This window comes from Leuresthes tenuis, unplaced genomic scaffold, assembly GCF_036924035.1.
Source record: "Leuresthes tenuis unplaced genomic scaffold, fLeuTen1.0.hap1 SCAF_1, whole genome shotgun sequence".
NCBI lineage: Eukaryota > Metazoa > Chordata > Actinopteri > Atheriniformes > Atherinopsidae > Leuresthes > Leuresthes tenuis.
In genome coordinates, this window is record NW_027325355.1 from 6,129,900 (window position 1) to 6,153,184 (window position 23,285).

General features: G+C 45.8%; 1 protein-coding gene, 23 non-coding genes and 25 pseudogenes across 24 annotated transcripts; all 49 read left to right on the plus strand.

Annotated features, from left to right (window-relative positions):
• The first annotated feature begins 258 nt into the window (after positions 1 to 258).
• On the plus strand, positions 259 to 377 carry LOC140300625 (5S ribosomal RNA; annotated as a pseudogene).
• A 269-nt stretch (positions 378 to 646) lies between these two features.
• On the plus strand, positions 647 to 765 carry LOC140290702 (5S ribosomal RNA). The gene has a single exon (XR_011912381.1). It is a non-coding gene; the product is annotated as a 5S ribosomal RNA (ribosomal RNA).
• Positions 766 to 1,034: 269 nt separating this feature from the next.
• LOC140282132 (5S ribosomal RNA) lies at positions 1,035 to 1,153 on the plus strand. The gene has a single exon (XR_011909811.1). It is a non-coding gene; the product is annotated as a 5S ribosomal RNA (ribosomal RNA).
• Positions 1,154 to 1,422: 269 nt separating this feature from the next.
• LOC140296197 (5S ribosomal RNA) lies at positions 1,423 to 1,541 on the plus strand. The gene has a single exon (XR_011912941.1). It is a non-coding gene; the product is annotated as a 5S ribosomal RNA (ribosomal RNA).
• A 269-nt stretch (positions 1,542 to 1,810) lies between these two features.
• LOC140296209 (5S ribosomal RNA) lies at positions 1,811 to 1,929 on the plus strand. The gene has a single exon (XR_011912942.1). It is a non-coding gene; the product is annotated as a 5S ribosomal RNA (ribosomal RNA).
• Positions 1,930 to 2,198: 269 nt separating this feature from the next.
• On the plus strand, positions 2,199 to 2,317 carry LOC140299420 (5S ribosomal RNA). Its single transcript, XR_011914731.1, has one exon. It is a non-coding gene; the product is annotated as a 5S ribosomal RNA (ribosomal RNA).
• Positions 2,318 to 2,586: 269 nt separating this feature from the next.
• On the plus strand, positions 2,587 to 2,705 carry LOC140289419 (5S ribosomal RNA; annotated as a pseudogene).
• Positions 2,706 to 2,974: 269 nt separating this feature from the next.
• LOC140294601 (5S ribosomal RNA) lies at positions 2,975 to 3,093 on the plus strand. Its single transcript, XR_011912799.1, has one exon. It is a non-coding gene; the product is annotated as a 5S ribosomal RNA (ribosomal RNA).
• Positions 3,094 to 3,362: 269 nt separating this feature from the next.
• Positions 3,363 to 3,481, plus strand: LOC140298278 (5S ribosomal RNA). The gene has a single exon (XR_011913940.1). It is a non-coding gene; the product is annotated as a 5S ribosomal RNA (ribosomal RNA).
• Positions 3,482 to 3,750: 269 nt separating this feature from the next.
• On the plus strand, positions 3,751 to 3,869 carry LOC140300636 (5S ribosomal RNA; annotated as a pseudogene).
• Positions 3,870 to 4,138: 269 nt separating this feature from the next.
• Positions 4,139 to 4,257, plus strand: LOC140290714 (5S ribosomal RNA). The gene has a single exon (XR_011912383.1). It is a non-coding gene; the product is annotated as a 5S ribosomal RNA (ribosomal RNA).
• A 269-nt stretch (positions 4,258 to 4,526) lies between these two features.
• On the plus strand, positions 4,527 to 4,645 carry LOC140282197 (5S ribosomal RNA). Its single transcript, XR_011909820.1, has one exon. It is a non-coding gene; the product is annotated as a 5S ribosomal RNA (ribosomal RNA).
• A 269-nt stretch (positions 4,646 to 4,914) lies between these two features.
• On the plus strand, positions 4,915 to 5,033 carry LOC140300308 (5S ribosomal RNA; annotated as a pseudogene).
• A 269-nt stretch (positions 5,034 to 5,302) lies between these two features.
• LOC140296220 (5S ribosomal RNA) lies at positions 5,303 to 5,421 on the plus strand. Its single transcript, XR_011912943.1, has one exon. It is a non-coding gene; the product is annotated as a 5S ribosomal RNA (ribosomal RNA).
• A 269-nt stretch (positions 5,422 to 5,690) lies between these two features.
• Positions 5,691 to 5,809, plus strand: LOC140298279 (5S ribosomal RNA). Its single transcript, XR_011913941.1, has one exon. It is a non-coding gene; the product is annotated as a 5S ribosomal RNA (ribosomal RNA).
• A 270-nt stretch (positions 5,810 to 6,079) lies between these two features.
• On the plus strand, positions 6,080 to 6,198 carry LOC140299979 (5S ribosomal RNA; annotated as a pseudogene).
• Positions 6,199 to 6,467: 269 nt separating this feature from the next.
• Positions 6,468 to 6,586, plus strand: LOC140306609 (5S ribosomal RNA; annotated as a pseudogene).
• A 269-nt stretch (positions 6,587 to 6,855) lies between these two features.
• LOC140299307 (5S ribosomal RNA) lies at positions 6,856 to 6,974 on the plus strand (annotated as a pseudogene).
• Positions 6,975 to 7,243: 269 nt separating this feature from the next.
• On the plus strand, positions 7,244 to 7,362 carry LOC140291322 (5S ribosomal RNA; annotated as a pseudogene).
• A 269-nt stretch (positions 7,363 to 7,631) lies between these two features.
• On the plus strand, positions 7,632 to 7,751 carry LOC140295172 (5S ribosomal RNA; annotated as a pseudogene).
• A 269-nt stretch (positions 7,752 to 8,020) lies between these two features.
• On the plus strand, positions 8,021 to 8,139 carry LOC140292927 (5S ribosomal RNA). The gene has a single exon (XR_011912622.1). It is a non-coding gene; the product is annotated as a 5S ribosomal RNA (ribosomal RNA).
• Positions 8,140 to 8,408: 269 nt separating this feature from the next.
• LOC140289420 (5S ribosomal RNA) lies at positions 8,409 to 8,527 on the plus strand (annotated as a pseudogene).
• A 269-nt stretch (positions 8,528 to 8,796) lies between these two features.
• LOC140297568 (5S ribosomal RNA) lies at positions 8,797 to 8,915 on the plus strand. Its single transcript, XR_011913292.1, has one exon. It is a non-coding gene; the product is annotated as a 5S ribosomal RNA (ribosomal RNA).
• A 269-nt stretch (positions 8,916 to 9,184) lies between these two features.
• On the plus strand, positions 9,185 to 9,303 carry LOC140298061 (5S ribosomal RNA). The gene has a single exon (XR_011913741.1). It is a non-coding gene; the product is annotated as a 5S ribosomal RNA (ribosomal RNA).
• A 269-nt stretch (positions 9,304 to 9,572) lies between these two features.
• LOC140292266 (5S ribosomal RNA) lies at positions 9,573 to 9,691 on the plus strand (annotated as a pseudogene).
• A 269-nt stretch (positions 9,692 to 9,960) lies between these two features.
• Positions 9,961 to 10,079, plus strand: LOC140289855 (5S ribosomal RNA). The gene has a single exon (XR_011912296.1). It is a non-coding gene; the product is annotated as a 5S ribosomal RNA (ribosomal RNA).
• Positions 10,080 to 10,348: 269 nt separating this feature from the next.
• On the plus strand, positions 10,349 to 10,467 carry LOC140267419 (5S ribosomal RNA; annotated as a pseudogene).
• Positions 10,468 to 10,736: 269 nt separating this feature from the next.
• On the plus strand, positions 10,737 to 10,855 carry LOC140299110 (5S ribosomal RNA; annotated as a pseudogene).
• Positions 10,856 to 11,124: 269 nt separating this feature from the next.
• Positions 11,125 to 11,243, plus strand: LOC140293046 (5S ribosomal RNA). The gene has a single exon (XR_011912634.1). It is a non-coding gene; the product is annotated as a 5S ribosomal RNA (ribosomal RNA).
• Positions 11,244 to 11,512: 269 nt separating this feature from the next.
• Positions 11,513 to 11,631, plus strand: LOC140267425 (5S ribosomal RNA; annotated as a pseudogene).
• Positions 11,632 to 11,900: 269 nt separating this feature from the next.
• On the plus strand, positions 11,901 to 12,019 carry LOC140299121 (5S ribosomal RNA; annotated as a pseudogene).
• A 269-nt stretch (positions 12,020 to 12,288) lies between these two features.
• On the plus strand, positions 12,289 to 12,407 carry LOC140291877 (5S ribosomal RNA; annotated as a pseudogene).
• A 269-nt stretch (positions 12,408 to 12,676) lies between these two features.
• On the plus strand, positions 12,677 to 12,795 carry LOC140289421 (5S ribosomal RNA; annotated as a pseudogene).
• A 269-nt stretch (positions 12,796 to 13,064) lies between these two features.
• Positions 13,065 to 13,183, plus strand: LOC140293164 (5S ribosomal RNA). Its single transcript, XR_011912646.1, has one exon. It is a non-coding gene; the product is annotated as a 5S ribosomal RNA (ribosomal RNA).
• A 269-nt stretch (positions 13,184 to 13,452) lies between these two features.
• LOC140289422 (5S ribosomal RNA) lies at positions 13,453 to 13,571 on the plus strand (annotated as a pseudogene).
• A 269-nt stretch (positions 13,572 to 13,840) lies between these two features.
• Positions 13,841 to 13,959, plus strand: LOC140297581 (5S ribosomal RNA). Its single transcript, XR_011913304.1, has one exon. It is a non-coding gene; the product is annotated as a 5S ribosomal RNA (ribosomal RNA).
• Positions 13,960 to 14,228: 269 nt separating this feature from the next.
• Positions 14,229 to 14,347, plus strand: LOC140300829 (5S ribosomal RNA; annotated as a pseudogene).
• A 269-nt stretch (positions 14,348 to 14,616) lies between these two features.
• LOC140292267 (5S ribosomal RNA) lies at positions 14,617 to 14,735 on the plus strand (annotated as a pseudogene).
• A 269-nt stretch (positions 14,736 to 15,004) lies between these two features.
• LOC140305683 (5S ribosomal RNA) lies at positions 15,005 to 15,123 on the plus strand. The gene has a single exon (XR_011915371.1). It is a non-coding gene; the product is annotated as a 5S ribosomal RNA (ribosomal RNA).
• Positions 15,124 to 15,392: 269 nt separating this feature from the next.
• LOC140267432 (5S ribosomal RNA) lies at positions 15,393 to 15,511 on the plus strand (annotated as a pseudogene).
• Positions 15,512 to 15,780: 269 nt separating this feature from the next.
• Positions 15,781 to 15,899, plus strand: LOC140299132 (5S ribosomal RNA; annotated as a pseudogene).
• Positions 15,900 to 16,168: 269 nt separating this feature from the next.
• Positions 16,169 to 16,287, plus strand: LOC140291878 (5S ribosomal RNA; annotated as a pseudogene).
• Positions 16,288 to 16,556: 269 nt separating this feature from the next.
• On the plus strand, positions 16,557 to 16,682 carry LOC140268746 (5S ribosomal RNA; annotated as a pseudogene).
• Positions 16,683 to 16,951: 269 nt separating this feature from the next.
• Positions 16,952 to 17,070, plus strand: LOC140299129 (5S ribosomal RNA). The gene has a single exon (XR_011914701.1). It is a non-coding gene; the product is annotated as a 5S ribosomal RNA (ribosomal RNA).
• Positions 17,071 to 17,337: 267 nt separating this feature from the next.
• Positions 17,338 to 17,456, plus strand: LOC140298408 (5S ribosomal RNA). Its single transcript, XR_011914058.1, has one exon. It is a non-coding gene; the product is annotated as a 5S ribosomal RNA (ribosomal RNA).
• Positions 17,457 to 17,725: 269 nt separating this feature from the next.
• Positions 17,726 to 17,844, plus strand: LOC140267509 (5S ribosomal RNA; annotated as a pseudogene).
• A 269-nt stretch (positions 17,845 to 18,113) lies between these two features.
• On the plus strand, positions 18,114 to 18,232 carry LOC140294814 (5S ribosomal RNA). The gene has a single exon (XR_011912810.1). It is a non-coding gene; the product is annotated as a 5S ribosomal RNA (ribosomal RNA).
• A 275-nt stretch (positions 18,233 to 18,507) lies between these two features.
• LOC140299264 (5S ribosomal RNA) lies at positions 18,508 to 18,626 on the plus strand. The gene has a single exon (XR_011914714.1). It is a non-coding gene; the product is annotated as a 5S ribosomal RNA (ribosomal RNA).
• Positions 18,627 to 20,782: 2,156 nt separating this feature from the next.
• On the plus strand, positions 20,783 to 22,547 carry LOC140292814 (tripartite motif-containing protein 16-like). Its single transcript, XM_072379494.1, has one exon. The coding sequence runs from the start codon at positions 20,874 to 20,876 to the stop codon at positions 22,545 to 22,547; it is 1,674 nt and encodes a 557-aa protein (XP_072235595.1). The 5' UTR covers positions 20,783 to 20,873.
• Positions 22,548 to 23,285: the final 738 nt, after the last annotated feature.

A 23,285-nucleotide genomic window follows, 5' to 3' on the forward strand; every position in this document is an offset into this window, starting at 1 on the left:
CTCTACCACCTGCATGTCTTTTGTTGCAACGTCTGATCACCCTGTGACACATGAGGAAGTTGGTCATCTTCAGCTGCTGCTGCTTTGTTGGCAGACACGAAGTGATCTGAGATTCTCAGTTTCAACTGCAGATAATAATCACGACAGGGAAGAAGATGTGCCTAATACGCATCAGCCTTTCTCAGCAATTATCTGGTTACATAGAGGAATCGTATGATTCCAGTACCTATATAATGCACATTGTTCACAGATATTGCTGCTTATGGCCACACCACCCTGAACATGCCCAACCTCCTCTGATCTCGGAAGCCAAGCAGGGTTGGGCCTGGTTAGTACTTGGATGGGAGACTACTTGGGAATACCAGGTGCTGTAAGCTATTTCTCTTCTCTCTACCACGTGCATGTCTTTTGTTGCAACGTCTTATCACCCTGTGACACATGAGGAAGTTGGTCATCTTCAGCTGCTGCTGCTTTGTTGGCAGACACGAAGTGATCTGAGAGTCTCAGTTTCAACTGCAGGTAATAATCACATCAGGGATGAAGATGTGCCCACTACATATCAGCCTTTCTCTGCAATTATCTGGTTACATAGAGTAACCGTATGATTCCAGTACCTATATAATGCACATTTGTGACAGACATTGTTGCTTACAGCCACACCACCCTGAATTTGCCCGACCTCGTCTGATCTCGGAAGCCAAGCAGGGTTGGGCCTGGTTAGTACTTGGATGGGAGACCGCTTGGGAATACCAGGTGTTGTAAGCTTTTTCTCTTCTCTCTACCACATGCATGTCTTTTGTTGCAACGTCTGATCACCCTGTGACACATGAGGAAGTTGGTCATCTTCAGCTGCTGCTGCTTTGTTGGCAGACACGAAGTGATCTGAGAGTCTCAGTTTCAACTGCAGGTAATAATCACATCAAGGATGAAGATATGCCCACTACATATCAGCCTTTCTTTGCAATTATCTGGTTACATAGAGGATCTGTATGATTCCAGTACCTATATAATTCACATTTGTCACAGACATTGTCGCTTACGGCCAAACCACCCTGAACATGCCCGACCTCGTCTGATCTCGGAAGCCAAGCAGGGTTGGGCCTGGTTAGTACTTGGGTGGGAGACTACTTGGGAATACCAGGTGCTGTAAGCTATTTTACCTCTCTCTACCACCTGCATGTCTTTTGTTGCAACGTCTGATCACCCTGTGACACATGAGGAAGTTGGTCATCTTCAGCTGCTGCTGCTTTGTTGGCAGACACGAAGTGATCTGAGAGTCTCAGTTTCAACTGCAGGTAATAATCACATCAGGGATGAAGATGTGCCCACTACAAGTTAGCCTTTCTCGGCAATTATCTGGTTACATAGAGTAACCGTATGATTCCAGTACCTATATAATGCACATTTGTGACAGACATTGTTGCTTACAGCCACACCACCCTGAATTTGCCCGACCTCGTCTGATCTCGGAAGCCAAGCAGGGTTGGGCCTGGTTAGTACTTGGGTGGGAGACTACTTGGGAATACCAGGTGCTGTAAGCTTTTTCTCTTCTCTCTACCACCTGCATGTCTTTTGTTGCAACGTCTGATCACCCTGTGACACATGAGGAAGTTGGTCATCTTCAGCTGCTGCCTCTTTGTTGGCAGACACGAAGTGATCTGAGAGTCTCAGTTTCAACTGCAGGTAATAATCACATCAGGGATGAAGATGTGCCCACTACATATCAGCCTTTCTCGGCAATTATCTGGTTACATAGAGTAACCGTATGATTCCAGTACCTATATAATGCACATTTGTGACTGACATTGTTGCTTACAGCCACACCACCCTGAATTTGCCCGACCTCGTCTGATCTCGGAAGCCAAGCAGGGTTGGGCCTGGTTAGTACTTGGGTGGGAGACTACTTGGGAATACCAGGTGCTGTAAGCTGTTTTACCTCTCTCTACCACCTGCATGTCTTTTGTTGCAACGTCTGATCACCCTGTGACAAATGTGGAAGTTGGTCATCTTCAGCTGCTGCTGCTATGTTGGCAGACACGAAGTGATCTGAGATTCTCAGTTTCAACTGCAGATAATAATCACGACAGGGAAGAAGATGTGCCCACTACAAGTTAGCCTTTCTCGGCAATCATCTGGTTACATAGAGGAACTGTATGATTCCAGTACCGATATAATGCACATTGTTCACAGATATTGTTGCTTACGGCCACACCACCCTGAATATGCCCGACCTCGTCTGATCTCGGAAGCCAAGCAGGGTTGGGCCTGGTTAGTACTTGGATGGGAGACCGCTTAGGAATACCAGGTGCTGTAAGCTTTTTCTCTTCTCTCTACCACCTGCATGTCTTTTGTTGCAACGTCTGATCACCCTGTGACACATGAGGAAGTTGGTCATCTTCAGCTGCTGCTGCTTTGTTGGCGGACACGAAGTGATCTGAGAGTCTCAGTTTCAACTGCAGGTAATAATCACATCAGGGATGAAGATGTGCCCACTACATATCAGCCTTTCTTGGCAATTATCTGGTTACATAGTGTAACCGTATGATTCCAGTACCTATATAATGCACATTGTTCACAGATATTGTTGCTTACGGCCACACCACCCTGAATATACTTGACCTCGTCTGATCTCGGAACCCAAGCAGGGTTGGGCCTGGTTAGTACTTGGATGGGAGACTGCTTATGAATACCAGGTGCTGGAAGCTTTTTCTCTTCTCTCTACCACCTGCATGTCTTTTGTTGCAACGTCTGATCACCATGTGACACATGAGGAAGTTGGTCATCTTCAGCTGCTGCTGCTATGTTGGCAGACACGAAGTGATCTGAGATTCTCAGTTTCAACTGCAGATAATAATCACGACAGGGAAGAAGATGTGCCCACTACAAGTTAGCCTTTCTTGGCAATCATCTGGTTACATAGAGTAACCGTATGATTCCAGTACCTATATAATGCACATTTGTGACAGACATTGTTGCTTACAGCCACACCACCCTGAATTTGCCCGACCTCGTCTGATCTCGGAAGCCAAGCAGGGTTGGGCCTGGTTAGTACTTGGATGGGAGACTGCTTGGGAATACCAGGTGCTGTAAGCTTTTTCTCTTCTCTCTACCACCTGCATGTCTTTTGTTACAACGTCTGATCACCCTGTGACACATGAGGAAGTTGGTCATCTTCAGCTGCTGCTGCTTTGTTGGCAGACACGAAGTGATCTATGATTCTCAGTTTCAACTGCAGATAATAATCACGACAGGGATGAAGATGTGCCCACTACAAGTTAGCCTTTCTCTGCAATTATCTGGTTACATAGAGGAACTGTATGATTCCAGTACCTATATAATGCACATTTGTGACAGACATTGTTGCTTACGGCCACACCACCCTGAATATGCCAGACCTCGTCTGATCTCGGAAGCCAAGCAGGGTTGGGCCTGGTTAGTACTTGGGTGGGAGACTACTTGGGAATACCAGGTGCTGTAAGCTTTTTCTCTTCTCTCTACCACCTGCATGTCTTTTGTTGCAACGTCTGATCACCCTGTGACACATGAGGAAGTTGGTCATCTTCAGCTGCTGCTGCTTTGTTGGCAGACACGAAGTGATCTGAGATTCTCAGTTTCAACTGCAGATAATAATCACGACAGGGAAGAAGATGTGCCTAATACGCATCAGCCTTTCTCAGCAATTATCTGGTTACATAGAGGAATCGTATGATTCCAGTACCTATATAATGCACATTGTTCACAGATATTGCTGCTTATGGCCACACCACCCTGAACATGCCCAACCTCCTCTGATCTCGGAAGCCAAGCAGGGTTGGGCCTGGTTAGTACTTGGATGGGAGACTACTTGGGAATACCAGGTGCTGTAAGCTTTTTCTCTTCTCTCTACCACGTGCATGTCTTTTGTTGCAACGTCTTATCACCCTGTGACACACGAGGAAGTTGGTCATCTTCAGCTGCTGCTGCTTTGTTGGCAGACACGAAGTGATCTGAGAGTCTCAGTTTCAACTGCAGGTAATAATCACATCAGGGATGAAGATGTGCCCACTACATATCAGCCTTTCTCTGCAATTATCTGGTTACATAGAGTAACCGTATGATTCCAGTACCTATATAATGCACATTTGTGACAGACATTGTTGCTTACAGCCACACCACCCTGAATTTGCCCGACCTCGTCTGATCTCGGAAGCCAAGCAGGGTTGGGCCTGGTTAGTACTTGGATGGGAGACCGCTTGGGAATACCAGGTGTTGTAAGCTTTTTCTCTTCTCTCTACCACATGCATCTCTTTTGTTGCAACGTCTGATCACCCTGTGACACATGAGGAAGTTGGTCATCTTCAGCTGCTGCTGCTTTGTTGGCAGACACGAAGTGATCTGAGAGTCTCAGTTTCAACTGCAGGTAATAATCACATCAAGGATGAAGATATGCCCACTACATATCAGCCTTTCTTGGCAATTATCTGGTTACATAGAGGAACTGTATGATTCCAGTACCTATATAATTCACATTTGTCACAGACATTGTCGCTTACGGCCAAACCACCCTGAACATGCCCGACCTCGTCTGATCTCGGAAGCCAAGCAGGGTTGGGCCTGGTTAGTACTTGGGTGGGAGACTACTTGGGAATACCAGGTGCTGTAAGCTATTTTACCTCTCTCTACCACCTGCATGTCTTTTGTTGCAACGTCTGATCACCCTGTGACACATGAGGAAGTTGGTCATCTTCAGCTGCTGCTGCTTTGTTGGCAGACACGAAGTGATCTGAGAGTCTCAGTTTCAACTGCAGGTAATAATCACATCAGGGATGAAGATGTGCCCACTACAAGTTAGCCTTTCTCGGCAATTATCTGGTTACATAGAGTAACCGTATGATTCCAGTACCTATATAATGCACATTTGTGACAGACATTGTTGCTTACAGCCACACCACCCTGAATTTGCCCGACCTCGTCTGATGTCGGAAGCCAAGCAGGGTTGGGCCTGGTTAGTACTTGGGTGGGAGACTACTTGGGAATACCAGGTGCTGTAAGCTTTTTCTCTTCTCTCTACCACCTGCATCTCTTTTGTTGCAACGTCTGATCACCCTGTGACACATGAGGAAGTTGGTCATCTTCAGCTGCTGCCTCTTTGTTGGCAGACACGAAGTGATCTGAGAGTCTCAGTTTCAACTGCAGGTAATAATCACATCAGGGATGAAGATGTGCCCACTACATATCAGCCTTTCTCGGCAATTATCTGGTTACATAGAGTAACCGTATGATTCCAGTACCTATATAATGCACATTTGTGACTGACATTGTTGCTTACAGCCACACCACCCTGAATTTGCCCGACCTCGTCTGATCTCGGAAGCCAAGCAGGGTTGGGCCTGGTTAGTACTTGGGTGGGAGACTACTTGGGAATACCAGGTGCTGTAAGCTGTTTTACCTCTCTCTACCACCTGCATGTCTTTTGTTGCAACGTCTGATCACCCTGTGACACATGAGGAAGTTGGTCATCTTCAGCTGCTGCTGCTTTGTTGGCAGACACGAAGTGATCTGTGATTCTAAGTTTCAACTGCAGATAATAATCACGACAGGGATGAAGATGTGCCCACTACAAGTTAGCCTTTCTCTGCAATTATCTGGTTACATAGAGGAACTGTATGATTCCAGTACCTATATAATGCACATTTGTGACAGACATTGTTGCTTACGGCCACACCACCCTGAATATGCCAGACCTCGTCTGATCTCGGAAGCCAAGCAGGGTTGGGCCTGGTTAGTACTTGGGTGGGAGACTACTTGGGAATACCAGGTGCTGTAAGCTTTTTCTCTTCTCTCTACCACCTGCATGTCTTTTGTTGCAACGTCTGATCACCCTGTGACCTCATGAGGAAGTTGGTCATCTTCAGCTGCTGCTGCTTTGTTGGCAGACACGAAGTGATCTGAGATTCTCAGTTTCAACTGCAGATAATAATCACGACAGGGAAGAAGATGTGCCTAATACGCATCAGCCTTTCTCAGCAATTATCTGGTTACATAGAGGAATCGTATGATTCCAGTACCTATATAATGCACATTGTTCACAGATATTGCTGCTTACGGCCACACCACCCTGAACATGCCCAACCTCCTCTGATCTCGGAAGCCAAGCAGGGTTGGGCCTGGTTAGTACTTGGATGGGAGACTACTTGGGAATACCAGGTGCTGTAAGCTATTTCTCTTCTCTCTACCACGTGCATGTCTTTTGTTGCAACGTCTTATCACCCTGTGACACATGAGGAAGTTGGTCATCTTCAGCTGCTGCTGCTTTGTTGGCAGACACGAAGTGATCTGAGAGTCTCAGTTTCAACTGCAGGTAATAATCACATCAGGGATGAAGATGTGCCCACTACAAGTTAGCCTTTCTCGGCAATCATCTGGTTACATAGAGGAACTGTATGATTCCAGTACCGATATAATGCACATTGTTCACAGATATTTTTGCTTACGGCCACACCACCCTGAATATGCCCGACCTCGTCTGATCTCGGAAGTCAAGCAGGTTTGGGCCTGCTTAGTACTTGGATGGGAGACCGCTTGGGAATACCAGGTGCTCTAAGCTTTTTCTCTTCTCTCTACCACCTGCATGTCTTTTGTTGCAACGTCTGATCACCCTGTGACACATGAGGAAGTTGGTCATCTTCAGCTGCTGCTGCTTTGTTGGCAGACACGAAGTGATCTGAGAGTCTCAGTTTCAACTGCAGGTAATAATCACATCAGGGATGAAGATGTGCCCACTACAAGTTAGCCTTTCTCGGCAATTATCTGGTTACATAGAGGAACCGTATGATTCCAGTACCTATATAATGCACATTGTTCACAGATATTTTTGCTTACGGCCACACCACCCTGAATATGCCCGACCTCGTCTGATCTCAGAAGCCAAGCAGGGTTGGACCTGGTTAGTACTTGGATGGGAGACTACTTGGGAATACCAGGTGCTGTAAGCTTTTTCTCTTCTCTCTACCACCTGCATGTCTTTTGTTGCAACGTCTGATCACCGGGTGACACATGAGGAAGTTGGTCATCTTCAGCTGCTGCTGCTTTGTTGGCAGACACGAAGTGATCTGAGAGTCTCAGTTTCCGCTGGAGAGAATAATCACGACAGGGAAGAAGATGTGCCCAATACGCATCAGCCTTTCTCGGCAATTATCTGGTTACATAGAGGAACCGTATGATTCCAGTACCTATATAATGCACATTGTTCACAGATATTTTTGCTTACGGCCACACCACCCTGAACATGCCCAACCTCGTCTGATCTCAGAAGCCAAGCAGGGTTTGACCTGGTTAGTACTTGGATGGGAGACTACTTGGGAATACCAGGTGCTGTAAGCTTTCTCTCTTCTCTCTACCACCTGCATGTCTTTTGTTGCAACGTCTGATCACCCTGTGACAAATGTGGAAGTTGGTCATCTTCAGCTGCTGCTGCTTTGTTGGCAGACACAAAGTGATCTGAGAGTCTCAGTTTCAACTGCAGGTAATAATCACATCAGGGATGAAGATGTGCCCACTACATATCAGCCTTTCTCGGCAATTATCTGGTTACATAGTGTAACCGTATGATTCCAGTACCTATATAATGCACATTGTTCACAGATATTGTTGCCTACGGCCACACCACCCTGAATATACCTGACCTCGTCTGATCTCGGAACCCAAGCAGGGTTGGGCCTGGTTTAATACTTGGATGGGAGACTGCTTATGAATACCAGGTGCTGTAAGCTTTTTCTCTTCTCTCTACCACCTGCATGTCTTTTGTTGCAACGTCTGATCACCATGTGACACATGAGGAAGTTGGTCATCTTCAGCTGCTGCTGCTATGTTGGCAGACACGAAGTGATCTGAGATTCTCAGTTTCAACTGCAGATAATAATCACGACAGGGAAGAAGATGTGCCCACTACAAGTTAGCCTTTCTCGGCAATCATCTGGTTACATAGAGGAACTGTATGATTCCAGTACCGATATAATGCACATTGTTCACAGATATTGTTGCTTACGGCCACACCACCCTGAATATGCCCGACCTCGTCTGATCTCGGAAGCCAAGCAGGGTTGGGCCTGGTTAGTACTTGGATGGGAGACCGCTTGGGAATACCAGGTGCTGTAAGCTTTTTCTCTTCTCTCTACCACCTGCATGTCTTTTGTTGCAACGTCTGATCACCCTGTGACACATGAGGAAGTTGGTCATCTTCAGCTGCTGCTGCTTTGTTGGCGGACACGAAGTGATCTGAGAGTCTCAGTTTCAACTGCAGGTAATAATCACATCAGGGATGAAGATGTGCCCACTACATATCAGCCTTTCTTGGCAATTATCTGGTTACATAGTGTAACCGTATGATTCCAGTACCTATATAATGCACATTGTTCACAGATATTGTTGCTTACGGCCACACCACCCTGAATATACTTGACCTCGTCTGATCTCGGAACCCAAGCAGGGTTGGGCCTGGTTAGTACTTGGATGGGAGACTGCTTATGAATACCAGGTGCTGGAAGCTTTTTCTCTTCTCTCTACCACCTGCATGTCTTTTGTTGCAACGTCTGATCACCATGTGACACATGAGGAAGTTGGTCATCTTCAGCTGCTGCTGCTATGTTGGCAGACACGAAGTGATCTGAGATTCTCAGTTTCAACTGCAGATAATAATCACGACAGGGAAGAAGATGTGCCCACTACAAGTTAGCCTTTCTCGGCAATCATCTGGTTACATAGAGGAACTGTATGATTCCAGTACCTATATAATGCACATTTGTCACAGACATTGTTGCTTACGGCCACACCACCCTGAACATGCCCGACCTCGTCTGATCTCGGAAGCCAAGCAGGGTTGGGCCTGGTTAGTACTTGGATGGGAGACCGCTTGGGAATACCAGGTGCTGTAAGCTTTTTCTCTTCTCTCTACCACCTGCATGTCTTTTGTTGCAACGTCTGATCACCCTGTGACACATGAGGAAGTTGGTCATCTTCAGCTGCTGCTGCTTTGTTGGCAGACACGAAGTGATCTGAGAGTCTCAGTTTCAACTACAGGTAGTAATCACATCAAGGATGAAGATATGCCCACTACATATCAGCCTTTCTTGGCAATTATCTGGTTACATAGAGGAACTGTATGATTCCAGTACCTATATAATTCACATTTGTCACAGACATTGTCGCTTACGGCCAAACCACCCTGAACATGCCCGACCTTGTCTGATCTCGGAAGCCAAGCAGGGTTGGGCCTGGTTAGTACTTGGATGGGAGACTACTTGGGAATACCAGGTGCTGTAAGCTTTTTCTCTTCTCTCTAGCACCTGCATGTCTTTTGTTGCAACGTCTGATGACCCTGTGACACATGAGGAAGTTGGTCATCTTCAGCTGCTGCTGCTTTGTTGGCAGACACGAAGTGATCTGAGAGTCTCAGTTTCCGCTGGAGAGAATAATCACGATAGGGAAGAAGATGTGCCCAATACGCATCAGCCTTTCTCGGCAATTATCTGGTTACATAGAGGAACCGTATGATTCCAGTACCTATATAATGCACATTGTTCACAGATATTTTTGCTTATGGCCACACCACCCTGAACATGCCCAACCTCGTCTGATCTCAGAAGCCAAGCAGGGTTGGACCTGGTTAGTACTTGGATGGGAGACTGCTTATGAATACCAGGTGCTGTAAGCTTTTTCTCTTCTCTCTACCACCTGCATGTCTTTTGTTGCAATGTCTGATCACCATGTGACACATGAGGAAGTTGGTCATCTTCAGCTGCTGCTGCTATGTTGGCAGACACGAAGTGATCTGAGATTCTCAGTTTCAACTGCAGATAATAATCACGACAGGGAAGAAGATGTGCCCACTACAAGTTAGCCTTTCTCGGCAATCATCTGGTTACATAGAGGAACTGTATGATTCCAGTACCGATATAATGCACATTGTTCACAGATATTGTTGCTTACGGCCACACCACCCTGAATATGCCCGACCTCGTCTGATCTCGGAAGTCAAGCAGGGTTGGGCCTGGTTAGTACTTGGATGGGAGACCGCTTGGGAATACCAGGTGCTGTAAGCTTTTTCTCTTCTCTCTACCACCTGCATGTCTTTTGTTGCAACGTCTGATCACCCTGTGACACATGAGGAAGTTGGTCATCTTCAGCTGCTGCTGCTTTGTTGGCAGACACGAAGTGATCTGAGAGTCTCATTTTCAACTGCAGGTAATAATCACATCAGGGATGAAGATGTGCCCACTACAAGTTAGCCTTTCTCGGCATTTATCTGGTTACATAGAGGAACCGTATGATTCCAGTACCTATATAATGCACATTGTTCACAGATATTTTTGCTTACGGCCACACCACCCTGAACATGCCCAACCTCGTCTGATCTCAGAAGCCAAGCAGGGTTGGACCTGGTTAGTACTTGGATGGGAGACTACTTGGGAATACCAGGTGCTGTAAGCTTTTTCTCTTCTCTCTACCACCTGCATGTCTTTTGTTGCAACGTCTGATCACCCTGTGACACATGAGGAAGTTGGTCATCTTCAGCTGCTGCTGCTTTGTTGGCAGACACGAAGTGATCTGAGAGTCTCAGTTTCCGCTGGAGAGAATAATCACGACAGGGAAGAAGATGTGCACAATACGCATCAGCCTTTCTCGGCAATTATCTGGTTACATAGAGGAACCGTATGATTCCAGTACCTATATAATGCATATTGTTCACAGATATTTTTGCTTACGGCCACACCACCCTGAACATGCCCAACCTCATCTGATCTCAGAAGCCAAGCAGGGTTGGGCCTGGTTAGTACTTGGATGGGGGACTACTTGGGAATACCAGGTGCTGTAAGCTTTTTCTCTTCTCTCTACCACCTGCATGTCTTTTGTTGCAACGTCTGATCACCCTGTGACAAATGTGGAAGTTGGTCATCTTCAGCTGCTGCTGCTTTGTTGGCAGACACGAAGTGATCTGAGAGTCTCAGTTTCAACTGCAGGTAATAATCACATCAGGGATGAAGATGTGCCCACTACATATCAGCCTTTCTTGGCAATTATCTGGTTACATAGTGTAACCGTATGATTCCAGTACCTATATAATGCACATTGTTCACAGATATTGTTGCTTACGGCCACACCACCCTGAATATGCCCGACCTCGTCTGATCTCGGAAGCCAAGCAGGGTTGGGCCTGGTTAGTACTTGGATGGGAGACCGCTTGGGAATACCAGGTGCTGTAAGCTTTTTCTCTTCTCTCTACCACCTGCATGTCTTTTGTTGCAACGTCTGATCACCCTGTGACACATGAGGAAGTTGGTCATCTTCAGCTGCTGCTGCTTTGTTGGCAGACACGAAGTGATCTGAGAGTCTCATTTTCAACTGCAGGTAATAATCACATCAGGGATGAAGATGTGCCCACTACAAGTTAGCCTTTCTCGGCATTTATCTGGTTACATAGAGGAACCGTATGATTCCAGTACCTATATAATGCACATTGTTCACAGATATTTTTGCTTACGGCCACACCACCCTGAACATGCCCAACCTCGTCTGATCTCAGAAGCCAAGCAGGGTTGGACCTGGTTAGTACTTGGATGGGAGACTACTTGGGAATACCAGGTGCTGTAAGCTTTTTCTCTTCTCTCTACCACCTGCATGTCTTTTGTTGCAACGTCTGATCACCCTGTGACACATGAGGAAGTTGGTCATCTTCAGCTGCTGCTGCTTTGTTGGCAGACACGAAGTGATCTGAGAGTCTCAGTTTCCGCTGGAGAGAATAATCACGACAGGGAAGAAGATGTGCACAATACGCATCAGCCTTTCTCGGCAATTATCTGGTTACATAGAGGAACCGTATGATTCCAGTACCTATATAATGCATATTGTTCACAGATATTTTTGCTTACGGCCACACCACCCTGAACATGCCCAACCTCATCTGATCTCAGAAGCCAAGCAGGGTTGGGCCTGGTTAGTACTTGGATGGGGGACTACTTGGGAATACCAGGTGCTGTAAGCTTTTTCTCTTCTCTCTACCACCTGCATGTCTTTTGTTGCAACGTCTGATCACCCTGTGACAAATGTGGAAGTTGGTCATCTTCAGCTGCTGCTGCTTTGTTGGCAGACACGAAGTGATCTGAGAGTCTCAGTTTCAACTGCAGGTAATAATCACATCAGGGATGAAGATGTGCCCACTACATATCAGCCTTTCTTGGCAATTATCTGGTTACATAGTGTAACCGTATGATTCCAGTACCTATATAATGCACATTGTTCACAGATATTGTTGCTTACGGCCACACCACCCTGAATATACCTGACCTCGTCTGATCTCGGAACCCAAGCAGGGTTGGGCCTGGTTAGTACTTGGATGGGAGACTGCTTATGAATACCAAGTGCTGGAAGCTTTTTCTCTTCTCTCTACCACCTGCATGTCTTTTGTTGCAACGTCTGATCACCCTGTGACACATGAGGAAGTTGGTCATCTTCAGCTGCTGCTGCTTTGTTGGCAGACACGAAGTGATCTGAGAGTCTCAGTTTCAACTACAGGTAGTAATCACATCAAGGATGAAGATATGCCCACTACATATCAGCCTTTCTTGGCAATTATCTGGTTACATAGAGGAACTGTATGATTCCAGTACCTATATAATTCACATTTGTCACAGACATTGTCGCTTACGGCCACACCACCCTGAATATACTTGACCTCGTCTGATCTCGGAACCCAAGCAGGGTTGGGCCTGGTTAGTACTTGGATGGGAGACTGCTTATGAATACCAGGTGCTGGAAGCTTTTTCTCTTCTCTCTACCACCTGCATGTCTTTTGTTGCAACGTCTGATCACCATGTGACACATGAGGAAGTTGGTCATCTTCAGCTGCTGCTGCTATGTTGGCAGACACGAAGTGATCTGAGATTCTCAGTTTCAACTGCAGATAATAATCACGACAGGGAAGAAGATGTGCCCACTACAAGTTAGCCTTTCTCGGCAATCATCTGGTTACATAGAGGAACTGTATGATTCCAGTACCGATATAATGCACATTGTTCACAGATATTGTTGCTTACGGCCACACCACCCTGAATATGCCCGACCTCGTCTGATCTCGGAAGCCAAGCAGGGTTGGGCCTGGTTAGTACTTGGATGGGAGACCGCTTGGGAATACCAGGTGCTGTAAGCTTTTTCTCTTCTCTCTACCACCTGCATGTCTTTTGTTGCAACGTCTGATCACCCTGTGACACATGAGGAAGTTGGTCATCTTCAGCTGCTGCTGCTTTGTTGGCGGACACGAAGTGATCTGAGAGTCTCAGTTTCAACTGCAGGTAATAATCACATCAGGGATGAAGATGTGCCCACTACATATCAGCCTTTCTCGGCAATTATCTGGTTACATAGTGTAACCGTATGATTCCAGTACCTATATAATGCACATTGTTCACAGATATTGTTGCTTACGGCCACACCACCCTGAATATACTTGACCTCGTCTGATCTCGGAACCCAAGCAGGGTTGGGCCTGGTTAGTACTTGGATGGGAGACTGCTTATGAATACCAGGTGCTGGAAGCTTTTTCTCTTCTCACTACCACCTGCATGTCTTTTGTTGCAACGTCTGATCACCATGTGACACATGAGGAAGTTGGTCATCTTCAGCTGCTGCTGCTATGTTGGCAGACACGAAGTGATCTGAGATTCTCAGTTTCAACTGCAGATAATAATCACGACAGGGAAGAAGATGTGCCCACTACAAGTTAGCCTTTCTCGGCAATCATCTGGTTACATAGAGGAACTGTATGATTCCAGTACCTATATAATGCACATTTGTCACAGACATTGTTGCTTACGGCCACACCACCCTGAACATGCCCGACCTCGTCTGATCTCGGAAGCCAAGCAGGGTTGGGCCTGGTTAGTACTTGGATGGGAGACCGCTTGGGAATACCAGGTGCTGTAAGCTTTTTCTCTTCTCTCTACCACCTGCATGTCTTTTGTTGCAACGTCTGATCACCCTGTGACACATGAGGAAGTTGGTCATCTTCAGCTGCTGCTGCTTTGTTGGCAGACACGAAGTGATCTGAGAGTCTCAGTTTCAACTACAGGTAGTAATCACATCAAGGATGAAGATATGCCCACTACATATCAGCCTTTCTTGGCAATTATCTGGTTACATAGAGGAACTGTATGATTCCAGTACCTATATAATTCACATTTGTCACAGACATTGTCGCTTACGGCCAAACCAACCTGAACATGCCCGACCTTGTCTGATCTCGGAAGCCAAGCAGGGTTGGGCCTGGTTAGTACTTGGATGGGAGACTACTTGGGAATACCAGGTGCTGTAAGCTTTTTCTCTTCTCTCTAGCACCTGCATGTCTTTTGTTGCAACGTCTGATGACCCTGTGACACATGAGGAAGTTGGTCATCTTCAGCTGCTGCTGCTTTGTTGGCAGACACGAAGTGATCTGAGAGTCTCAGTTTCCGCTGGAGAGAATAATCACGACAGGGAAGAAGATGTGCCCAATACGCATCAGCCTTTCTCGGCAATTATCTGGTTACATAGAGGAACCGTATGATTCCAGTACCTATATAATGCACATTGTTCACAGATATTTTTGCTTATGGCCACACCACCCTGAACATGCCCAACCTCGTCTGATCTCAGAAGCCAAGCAGGGTTGGACCTGGTTAGTACTTGGATGGGAGACTGCTTATGAATACCAGGTGCTGTAAGCTTTTTCTCTTCTCTCTACCACCTGCATGTCTTTTGTTGCAATGTCTGATCACCATGTGACACATGAGGAAGTTGGTCATCTTCAGCTGCTGCTGCTATGTTGGCAGACACGAAGTGATCTGAGAGTCTCAGTTTCAACTGCAGATAATAATCACGACAGGGAAGAAGATGTGCCCACTACAAGTTAGCCTTTCTCGGCAATCATCTGGTTACATAGAGGAACTGTATGATTCCAGTACCGATATAATGCACATTGTTCACAGATATTGTTGCTTACGGCCACACCACCCTGAATATGCCCGACCTCGTCTGATCTCGGAAGTCAAGCAGTGTTGGGCCTGGTTAGTACTTGGATGGGAGACCGCTTGGGAATACCAGGTGCTGTAAGCTTTTTCTCTTCTCTCTACCACCTGCATGTCTTTTGTTGCAACGTCTGATCACCCTGTGACACATGAGGAAGTTGGTCATCTTCAGCTGCTGCTGCTTTGTTGGCAGACACGAAGTGATCTGAGAGTCTCAGTTTCAACTGCAGGTAATAATCACATCAGGGATGAAGATGTGCCCACTACAAGTTAGCCTTTCTCGGCAATTATCTGGTTACATAGAGGAACCGTATGATTCCAGTACCTATATAATGCACATTGTTCACAGATATTTTTGCTTACGGCCACACCACCCTGAACATGCCCAACCTCGTCTGATCTCAGAAGCCAAGCAGGGTTGGACCTGGTTAGTACTTGGATGGGAGACTACTTGGGAATACCAGGTGCTGTAAGCTTTTTCTCTTCTCTCTACCACCTGCATGTCTTTTGTTGCAACGTCTGATCACCCTGTGACACATGAGGAAGTTGGTCATCTTCAGCTGCTGCTGCTTTGTTGGCAGACACGAAGTGATCTGAGAGTCTCAGTTTCCGCTGGAGAGAATAATCACGACAGGGAAGAAGATGTGCACAATACGCATCAGCCTTTCTCGGCAATTATCTGGTTACATAGAGGAACCGTATGATTCCAGTACCTATATAATGCATATTGTTCACAGATATTTTTGCTTACGGCCACACCACCCTGAACATGCCCAACCTCATCTGATCTCAGAAGCCAAGCAGGGTTGGGCCTGGTTAGTACTTGGATGGGGGACTACTTGGGAATACCAGGTGCTGTAAGCTTTTTCTCTTCTCTCTACCACCTGCATGTCTTTTGTTGCAACGTCTGATCACCCTGTGACAAATGTGGAAGTTGGTCATCTTCAGCTGCTGCTGCTTTGTTGGCAGACACGAAGTGATCTGAGAGTCTCAGTTTCAACTGCAGGTAATAATCACATCAGGGATGAAGATGTGCCCACTACATATCAGCCTTTCTTGGCAATTATCTGGTTACATAGTGTAACCGTATGATTCCAGTACCTATATAATGCACATTGTTCACAGATATTGTTGCTTACGGCCACACCACCCTGAATATACCTGACCTCGTCTGATCTCGGAACCCAAGCAGGGTTGGGCCTGGTTAGTACTTGGATGGGAGACTGCTTATGAATACCAAGTGCTGGAAGCTTTTTCTCTTCTCTCTACCACCTGCATGTCTTTTGTTGCAACGTCTGATCACCCTGTGACACATGAGGAAGTTGGTCATCTTCAGCTGCTGCTGCTTTGTTGGCAGACACGAAGTGATCTGAGAGTCTCAGTTTCAACTACAGGTAGTAATCACATCAAGGATGAAGATATGCCCACTACATATCAGCCTTTCTTGGCAATTATCTGGTTACATAGAGGAACTGTATGATTCCAGTACCTATATAATTCACATTTGTCACAGACATTGTCGCTTACGGCCAAACCACCCTGAACATGCCCGACCTCGTCTGATCTCGGAAGCCAAGCAGGGTTGGGCCTGGTTAGTACTTGGATGGGAGACTACTTGGGAATACCAGGTACCAGGTGCTGTAAGCTTTTTCTCTTCTCTCTAGCACCTGCATGTCTTTTGTTGCAACGTCTGATCACCCTGTGACACATGAGGAAGTTGGTCATCTTCAGCTGCTGCTGCTATGTTGGCAGACACGAAGTGATCTGAGATTCTCAGTTTCAACTGCAGATAATAATCACGACAGGGAAGAAGATGTGCCCACTACAAGTTAGCCTTTCTCGGCAATCATCTGGTTACATAGAGGAACTGTATGATTCCAGTACCGATATAATGCACATTTGTCACAGACATTGTCGCTTACGGCCAAACCACCCTGAACATGCCCGACCTCGTCTGATCTCGGAAGCCAAGCAGGGTTGGGCCTGGTTAGTACTTGGATGGGAGACCGCTTGGGAATACCAGGTGCTGTAAGCTTTTTCTCTTCTCTCTAGCACCTGCATGTCTTTTGTTGCAACGTCTGATGACCCTGTGACACATGAGGAAGTTGGTCATCTTCAGCTGCTGCTGCTTTGTTGGCAGACACGAAGTGATCTGAGAGTCTGTTTCAACTGCAGGTAATAATCACATCAGGGATGAAGATGTGCCCACTACATATCAGCCTTTCTCTGCAATTATCTGGTTACATGGTGTAACCGTATGATTCCAGTACCTATATAATGCACATTGTTCGCAGATATTGTTGCTTACGGCCACACCACCCTGAAAATGCCTGACCTCGTCTGATCTCGGAAGCCAACCAGGGTTGGGCCTGGTTAGTACTTGGATGGGAGACTGCTTGGGAATACCAGGTGCTGTAAGCTTTTTCTCTTCTCTCTACCACCTACATGTCTTTTTTTGCAACGTCTGATCACCCTGTGACACATGAGGAAGTTGGTCATCTTCAGCTGCTGCTGCTTTGTTGGCAGACACGAACTGATCCAAGAGTCTCAGGTTCAACTGCAGGTAATAATCACGTCAGGGAAGAAGATGTGCCCACTACAAGTTAGCCTTTCTCGGCAATTATCTGGTTACATAGAGGAACCGTATGATTCCAGTACCTATATAATGCACATTGTTCACAGATATTTTTGCTTACGGCCACACCACCCTGAACATGCCCAACCTCGTCTGATCTCAGAAGCCAAGCAGGGTTGGGCCTGGTTAGTACTTGGATTGGAGACTACTTGGGAATACCAGGTGCTGTAAGCTTTTTCTCTTCTCTCTACCAACTGCATGTCTTTTGTTGCAACGTCTGATCACCCTGTGACACATGAGGAAGTTGGTCATCTTCAGCTGCTGCTGCTTTGTTGGCAGACACAAAGTGATCTGAGATTCTCAGTTTCAACTGCAGGTAATAATCACATCAGGGATGAAGATGTGCCCACTACATATCAGCCTTTCTCGGCAATTATCTGGTTACATAGAGTAACCGTATGATTCCAGTACCTATATAATGCACATTTGTGACAGACATTGTTGCTTACAGCCACACCACCCTGAATATGCCCGACCTCGTCTGATCTCGGAAGCCAAGCAGGGTTGGGCCTGGTTAGTACTTGGATGGGAGACCGCTTGGGAATACCAGATGCTGTAAGCTTTTTCTCTTCTCTCTACCACCTGCATGTCTTTTGTTGCAACGTCTGATCACCCTGTGACACATGAGGAAGTTGGTCATCTTCAGCTGCTGCTGCTGCTGCATTGTTGGCAGACAAGAAGTGATCTGAGAGACTCAGTTTCAACTGCAGGTAATAATCACATCAGGGATTAAGATGTGCCCACTACATATCAGCCTTTCTCGGCAATTATCTGGTTACATAGAGTAACCGTATGATTTCAGTACCTATATAATGCACATTGTTCACAGATATTGTTGCTTACGGCCACACCACCCTGAATATGCCCGACCTCATCTGATCTCGGAAGCCAAGCAGGGTTGGGCCTGGTTAGTACTTGAATGGGAGACCGCTTGGGAATACCAGGTGCTGTAAGCTTTTTCTCTTCTCTCTACAAACTGCATGTCTTTTGTTGCAACGTCTGATCACCCTGTGAAGTTAAGCAGGGTCGGGCCTGGTTAGTACTCGGTTGTTCTACTGTACTTCTCTACAAAAACCAAAGAGGAAGCTGCTGTCCCATCAAAATTCAACGTCTTCAAGATCAAAAAAGAAGTCCAGTTGCTCTTATGAATACTCTCCATCATTTCAGTTTATTTCTGACATTCAGCTTTTCATAGCATATGATGACTGTGTTGAAAATATGTGCAACAATGTAAACCACCAAGATATTCTGAATAATAATTGTATTTATTTTCACTGAGGCTTGTGTAAACCACAGACTGTATTTAGTGTAAACTGTGTTTTCATTACTGAGCTGATCTCATTCACCTGATGACACTCCTTAACTGTCACTGTTGAAAAATCCCTCCAATCATTTATAGTTTAGATAGAAATTGTTAGAAACGATTGTTTTTAATGTCCCTCATCAGGATGTAGAGTCATTACTGTGGTGAAGGAGTTTGTCCAAGTTTGGGGTTGAGTTAATGTCTGAAATCATGGGGGATGGATGGTAACATCACCGTCCTTTTGTCTTTCAGATCAGTGCAACTTCTTCAGGTCTTTGGTTGCATGGATGTTATTATCATGCAGGAGTCTTGAGGTCAGAGGTCAGTTTGGGATCTGTCTGAAGCCTCAGTTGAAAGAAACAGAGTCGTTATCTTCTATCACCATCTGGAGCCTCCACTTTTTGTCTTCTACACCTTTGCCTGTCCCCACACAGGTTACATTTCAGACCTCAACCATCTGAGCTGTGAAACATCTTCTGCTTCAGATGCTCATCACAGATAGAAGTTCTGACAGGATCTCCCACTCCTCCATTATAGATGTACAGAAATCCCTGCAGTGGTTTAGAGTTCAGGGTTTTGGGGGCATCAGATGGACCGTGATGTTGTCAGAGTACAGTCACGTTATTTCAGGTTAATATATTAAAGCCACTTTTTCTCTCACGTTCATCCCTCTGTCCAGATGAAAATGATGCTTTTCTCCGCTTAATAACAGAGCTCATCAGAGGTAAAAGTAATCCTGCCTCCTCAGTTTAAATCCCCTCACTGACCAGGATGTATATAGACTTAGCTGCATAACAGCATGATCATAAAATAAAGCCTTTATCAGCACCTCAGACTGCAGCCTAACATGAAATGTTATCTGAGCCGCACAGAAATCACTGATCTGCTCAGCTGGGTTTTCTCACTTCTGAACAGATGTTTGCTGTGAAGCGTTTTGTTGTTTCCTGCCAACTGAAAAAGGCTGGAAAAGAAGTCATTCTGCTGTTTTATGCTGTTTGTGTTTTCAGTGTGGACAAGAGTGGACAAAACACCACAGGAACTCCATCTTAAGATGCAGCTTCTTTTCTACACAGAGACAAAGAGACAAAGAGGGTTTCTATCAGGCTCAGCCTGGAGACACCAGTCAGTATACAGAGCTCGATAGATAGATTATGATCAAACATGTCTGATGCAGTCTTAAGAAACCTTTAATCGGTAATATCTACATGTGAGTTAAGAGCTAATATTGGACTCTTCTCTGGACTCTGGTCCAGCCAGCCAGGAGTACAGAAAGTTTGCAGGTTAGGGGTCAACTTTAGTTTTCAGGCAGCTCAACTCTGCAGGTTTTTACCTCTTCTGAAGTCCAACAGCCGTATGAGAGCTCATGTTTCATGTCACACACTTGAATGCATCAGTCTGAAGATTCAGGTGAGCATTTCAGCAGAAGATCATGATTTATGAATTTCAAGCTGCTGCAGAGCAGGGCTGATTATATAAATGTAAATGAAAAGCATGAAAATACTAAGAAAAAGCAACATTTACATTTCCTGTACAGCTGCCTGCTAAAAGTATCGGACAATGTTGATCTGATAGATGCAGAGAAACCAATTTTCTTCATGTTGAGCTTTAAGTGGAAGGTTAATGAATTTATCTTTCCCTTCAACAGAGAACAAATAAGAATTCAGCGACCCCTTGAACAATCCTGCCTGGATTGAGGTGAAACCAGCACTGTTCCCTTGTTCCCTCCCCAAACTGATCTGAAGCTGGGAGGATGTGTGAAACCATTGTGTGATAGTAGAGGAGCTCTTAAGTGAAGATCAGCTGATCAGCTGCAACAAAAGGAGGTGGAATTAGTTTTGTATCACAGCACAGACGGTGTTTCTGCTCTGAGAGTCACACACTGCTCTGCCAAACGGAGGAAATGGCTCAGAAAAGGGTTAAACTGGACCTGGAAACCTTCTCTTGTTCGATCTGTCTGGATCTACTGAAGGATCCGGTGACTATTCCCTGTGGACACAGCTACTGCATGAACTGTATTAAAGGCTACTGGAATGGAAAGAATAAGAAGGGAATTCACAGATGCCCTCATTGCAGGAAAACTTTCATACCGAGGCCTGTCCTGGAGAAAAGCACCATGTTAGCTGATTTAGTGAAGCAGCTGAAGAAGACTGGACTCCAAGCTGCTCCTGCTGATCTCTGCCATGCTGGACCTGAAGATGTGGCCTGTGATTTCTGCTCTGGAAGAAAACTGAAAGCCATCAAGTCCTGTTTGTTCTGTCTGGTCTCTTACTGTGAGAAACACCTTCAGCCTCATTATGATGTGACTCCATTCAAGAAACACAAGCTGGTGGAGCCCTCCAAGAGCCTCCAGGAGAACATCTGCTGTCGTCATGATGAGGTGATGAAGATGTGCTGCCGTACTGATCAGACGTCTATCTGTTATCTCTGCCCTGTGGATGATCATAAAGGCCACGACACAGTGTCAGCTGCAGCAGAAAGGACTGAGAGGCAGAGAGAGCTGGAGGGGAGTCGACAACAAATCCAGCAGAGAATCCAGGACAGAGAGAAAGATGTGAAGCTGCTTCAACAGGAGGTGGAGGCCATCAATCAGTCTGCTGATAAAACAGTGGAGGACAGTGAGAACATCTTCACCGAGCTGATCCGTCTCATCCACAAAAGAAGCTCTGATGTGAAGCAGCAGCTCAGATCCCAGCAGCAAACTGAAGTGAGTCGAGTCAAAGAGCTTCAGGAGAAGCTGGAGCAGGAGATCACTGAGCTGAAGAGGAAAGATGCTGAGCTGAAGCAGCTCTCACACACAGAGGATCACAACCAGTTTCTACACAATTACCCCTCAGTGTCAGCACTCAGTGAGTCCACACACTCTTCCAGCATCAATACCCGTCCTCTGAGGTACTTTGAGGATGTGACAGCAGCTGCGTCAGAGCTCCGAGAGAAACTACAGGACATTCTGAGAGAGAAATGGACAAACAGCTCACTGACAGTCACTGAAGTGGATGTTTTACTGCCAGAACCAGAACCAGAGCCAAAGAGCAGAGCTGCCTTCTTAAAATATCCATGTGACATCACACTGGATCCAAACACAGCAAACACATATCTGTTAGTGTCAGAGGGGAACAGAAAAGTGACAGTAATGAGACAACCTCAGTCTTATTCTGCTCATCCAGACAGATTCACGGAATGGTGTCAGGTCCTGAGCAGAGAGAGTCTGACTGGACGCTGTTACTGGGAGGTGGAGAGGAGAGGGGGAGGAGCTGATGTAGCAGTCGCATACAAGAACATCAGCAGAACAGGGAATGAATGTGGATTTGGACGTAATGACAAATCTTGGGCATTAAAATGTTCCCAAAACAGTTTTGAATTTTGGTCCAACAAGATGAAAGCCTCCATCTCAGGTCCTCAGTCCTCCAGAGTAGGAGTGTACCTGGATCACAGAGCAGGTATTCTGTCCTTCTACAGCGTCTCTGAAGCCATGACTCTCCTCCACAGAGTCCAGACCACATTCACTCAGCCGCTCTATGCTGGAGTTAGGATTGGATGGACTGGAGCCACAGCTGAGCTGTGTGAAGTGAAATAAAGGTTTTCAGTCAGTTTGTTGCTGAGAGTTCATTGCTGTGATGTCTCTGCGCTGCTGTTCTGTTGTTTATTTGCTGCTTTTTCCTGTTTGTGCAGCCATGGAAGATATCACAGCTAATGCTGAGTTTTATTCACAGAAAGATTTCTCCACATGAAAATCTAAACTTCTCTGAGCTCTGAATGTTAGTTGAATCCTTGTGTTGATGTGTTTGTATGTTGTTGTTTCTCTTCCACTTCATGGAGCCAAACAGAGAAATCAGCAGACCTTCCTTTATCACAGATTCTTTTCACATCTCATCACTTTGTAAATGTGAAAATAATTCTGCAGTTAAACTTACTTTGATCTGTTTCAGAGATCAAATGTTGCTGCTGCTTTGAAAACTCTCAGTAATGATCTACTTGGTAACCCAGAAACTAAATGTTCTGATTCTGGATGTTTTTCTGGAAATAATAAATTGTGGATTCATCCTGATCATGAATTGTGTTTCTGTGAAAATGGGAGTGAGGCTGTCACACCACCAGCATCCCTCATGGTGGCAACACACGGCGGCAACAAGTAACTGCTTTGTTTCAGAGATATTTGTTGAAACCCATCTGTGGCTGGAAGAGTTGCTTTGGTTCAGGATCATATTCTGGGTTTCACCTGTTTGCTCACAAACGCTTCAAACTTGTTTCTGAACGTGTTCTGAGATGTTGGAAGAAACTCAGAAAACAAAAAGAACGACATGAAACCTCAAAG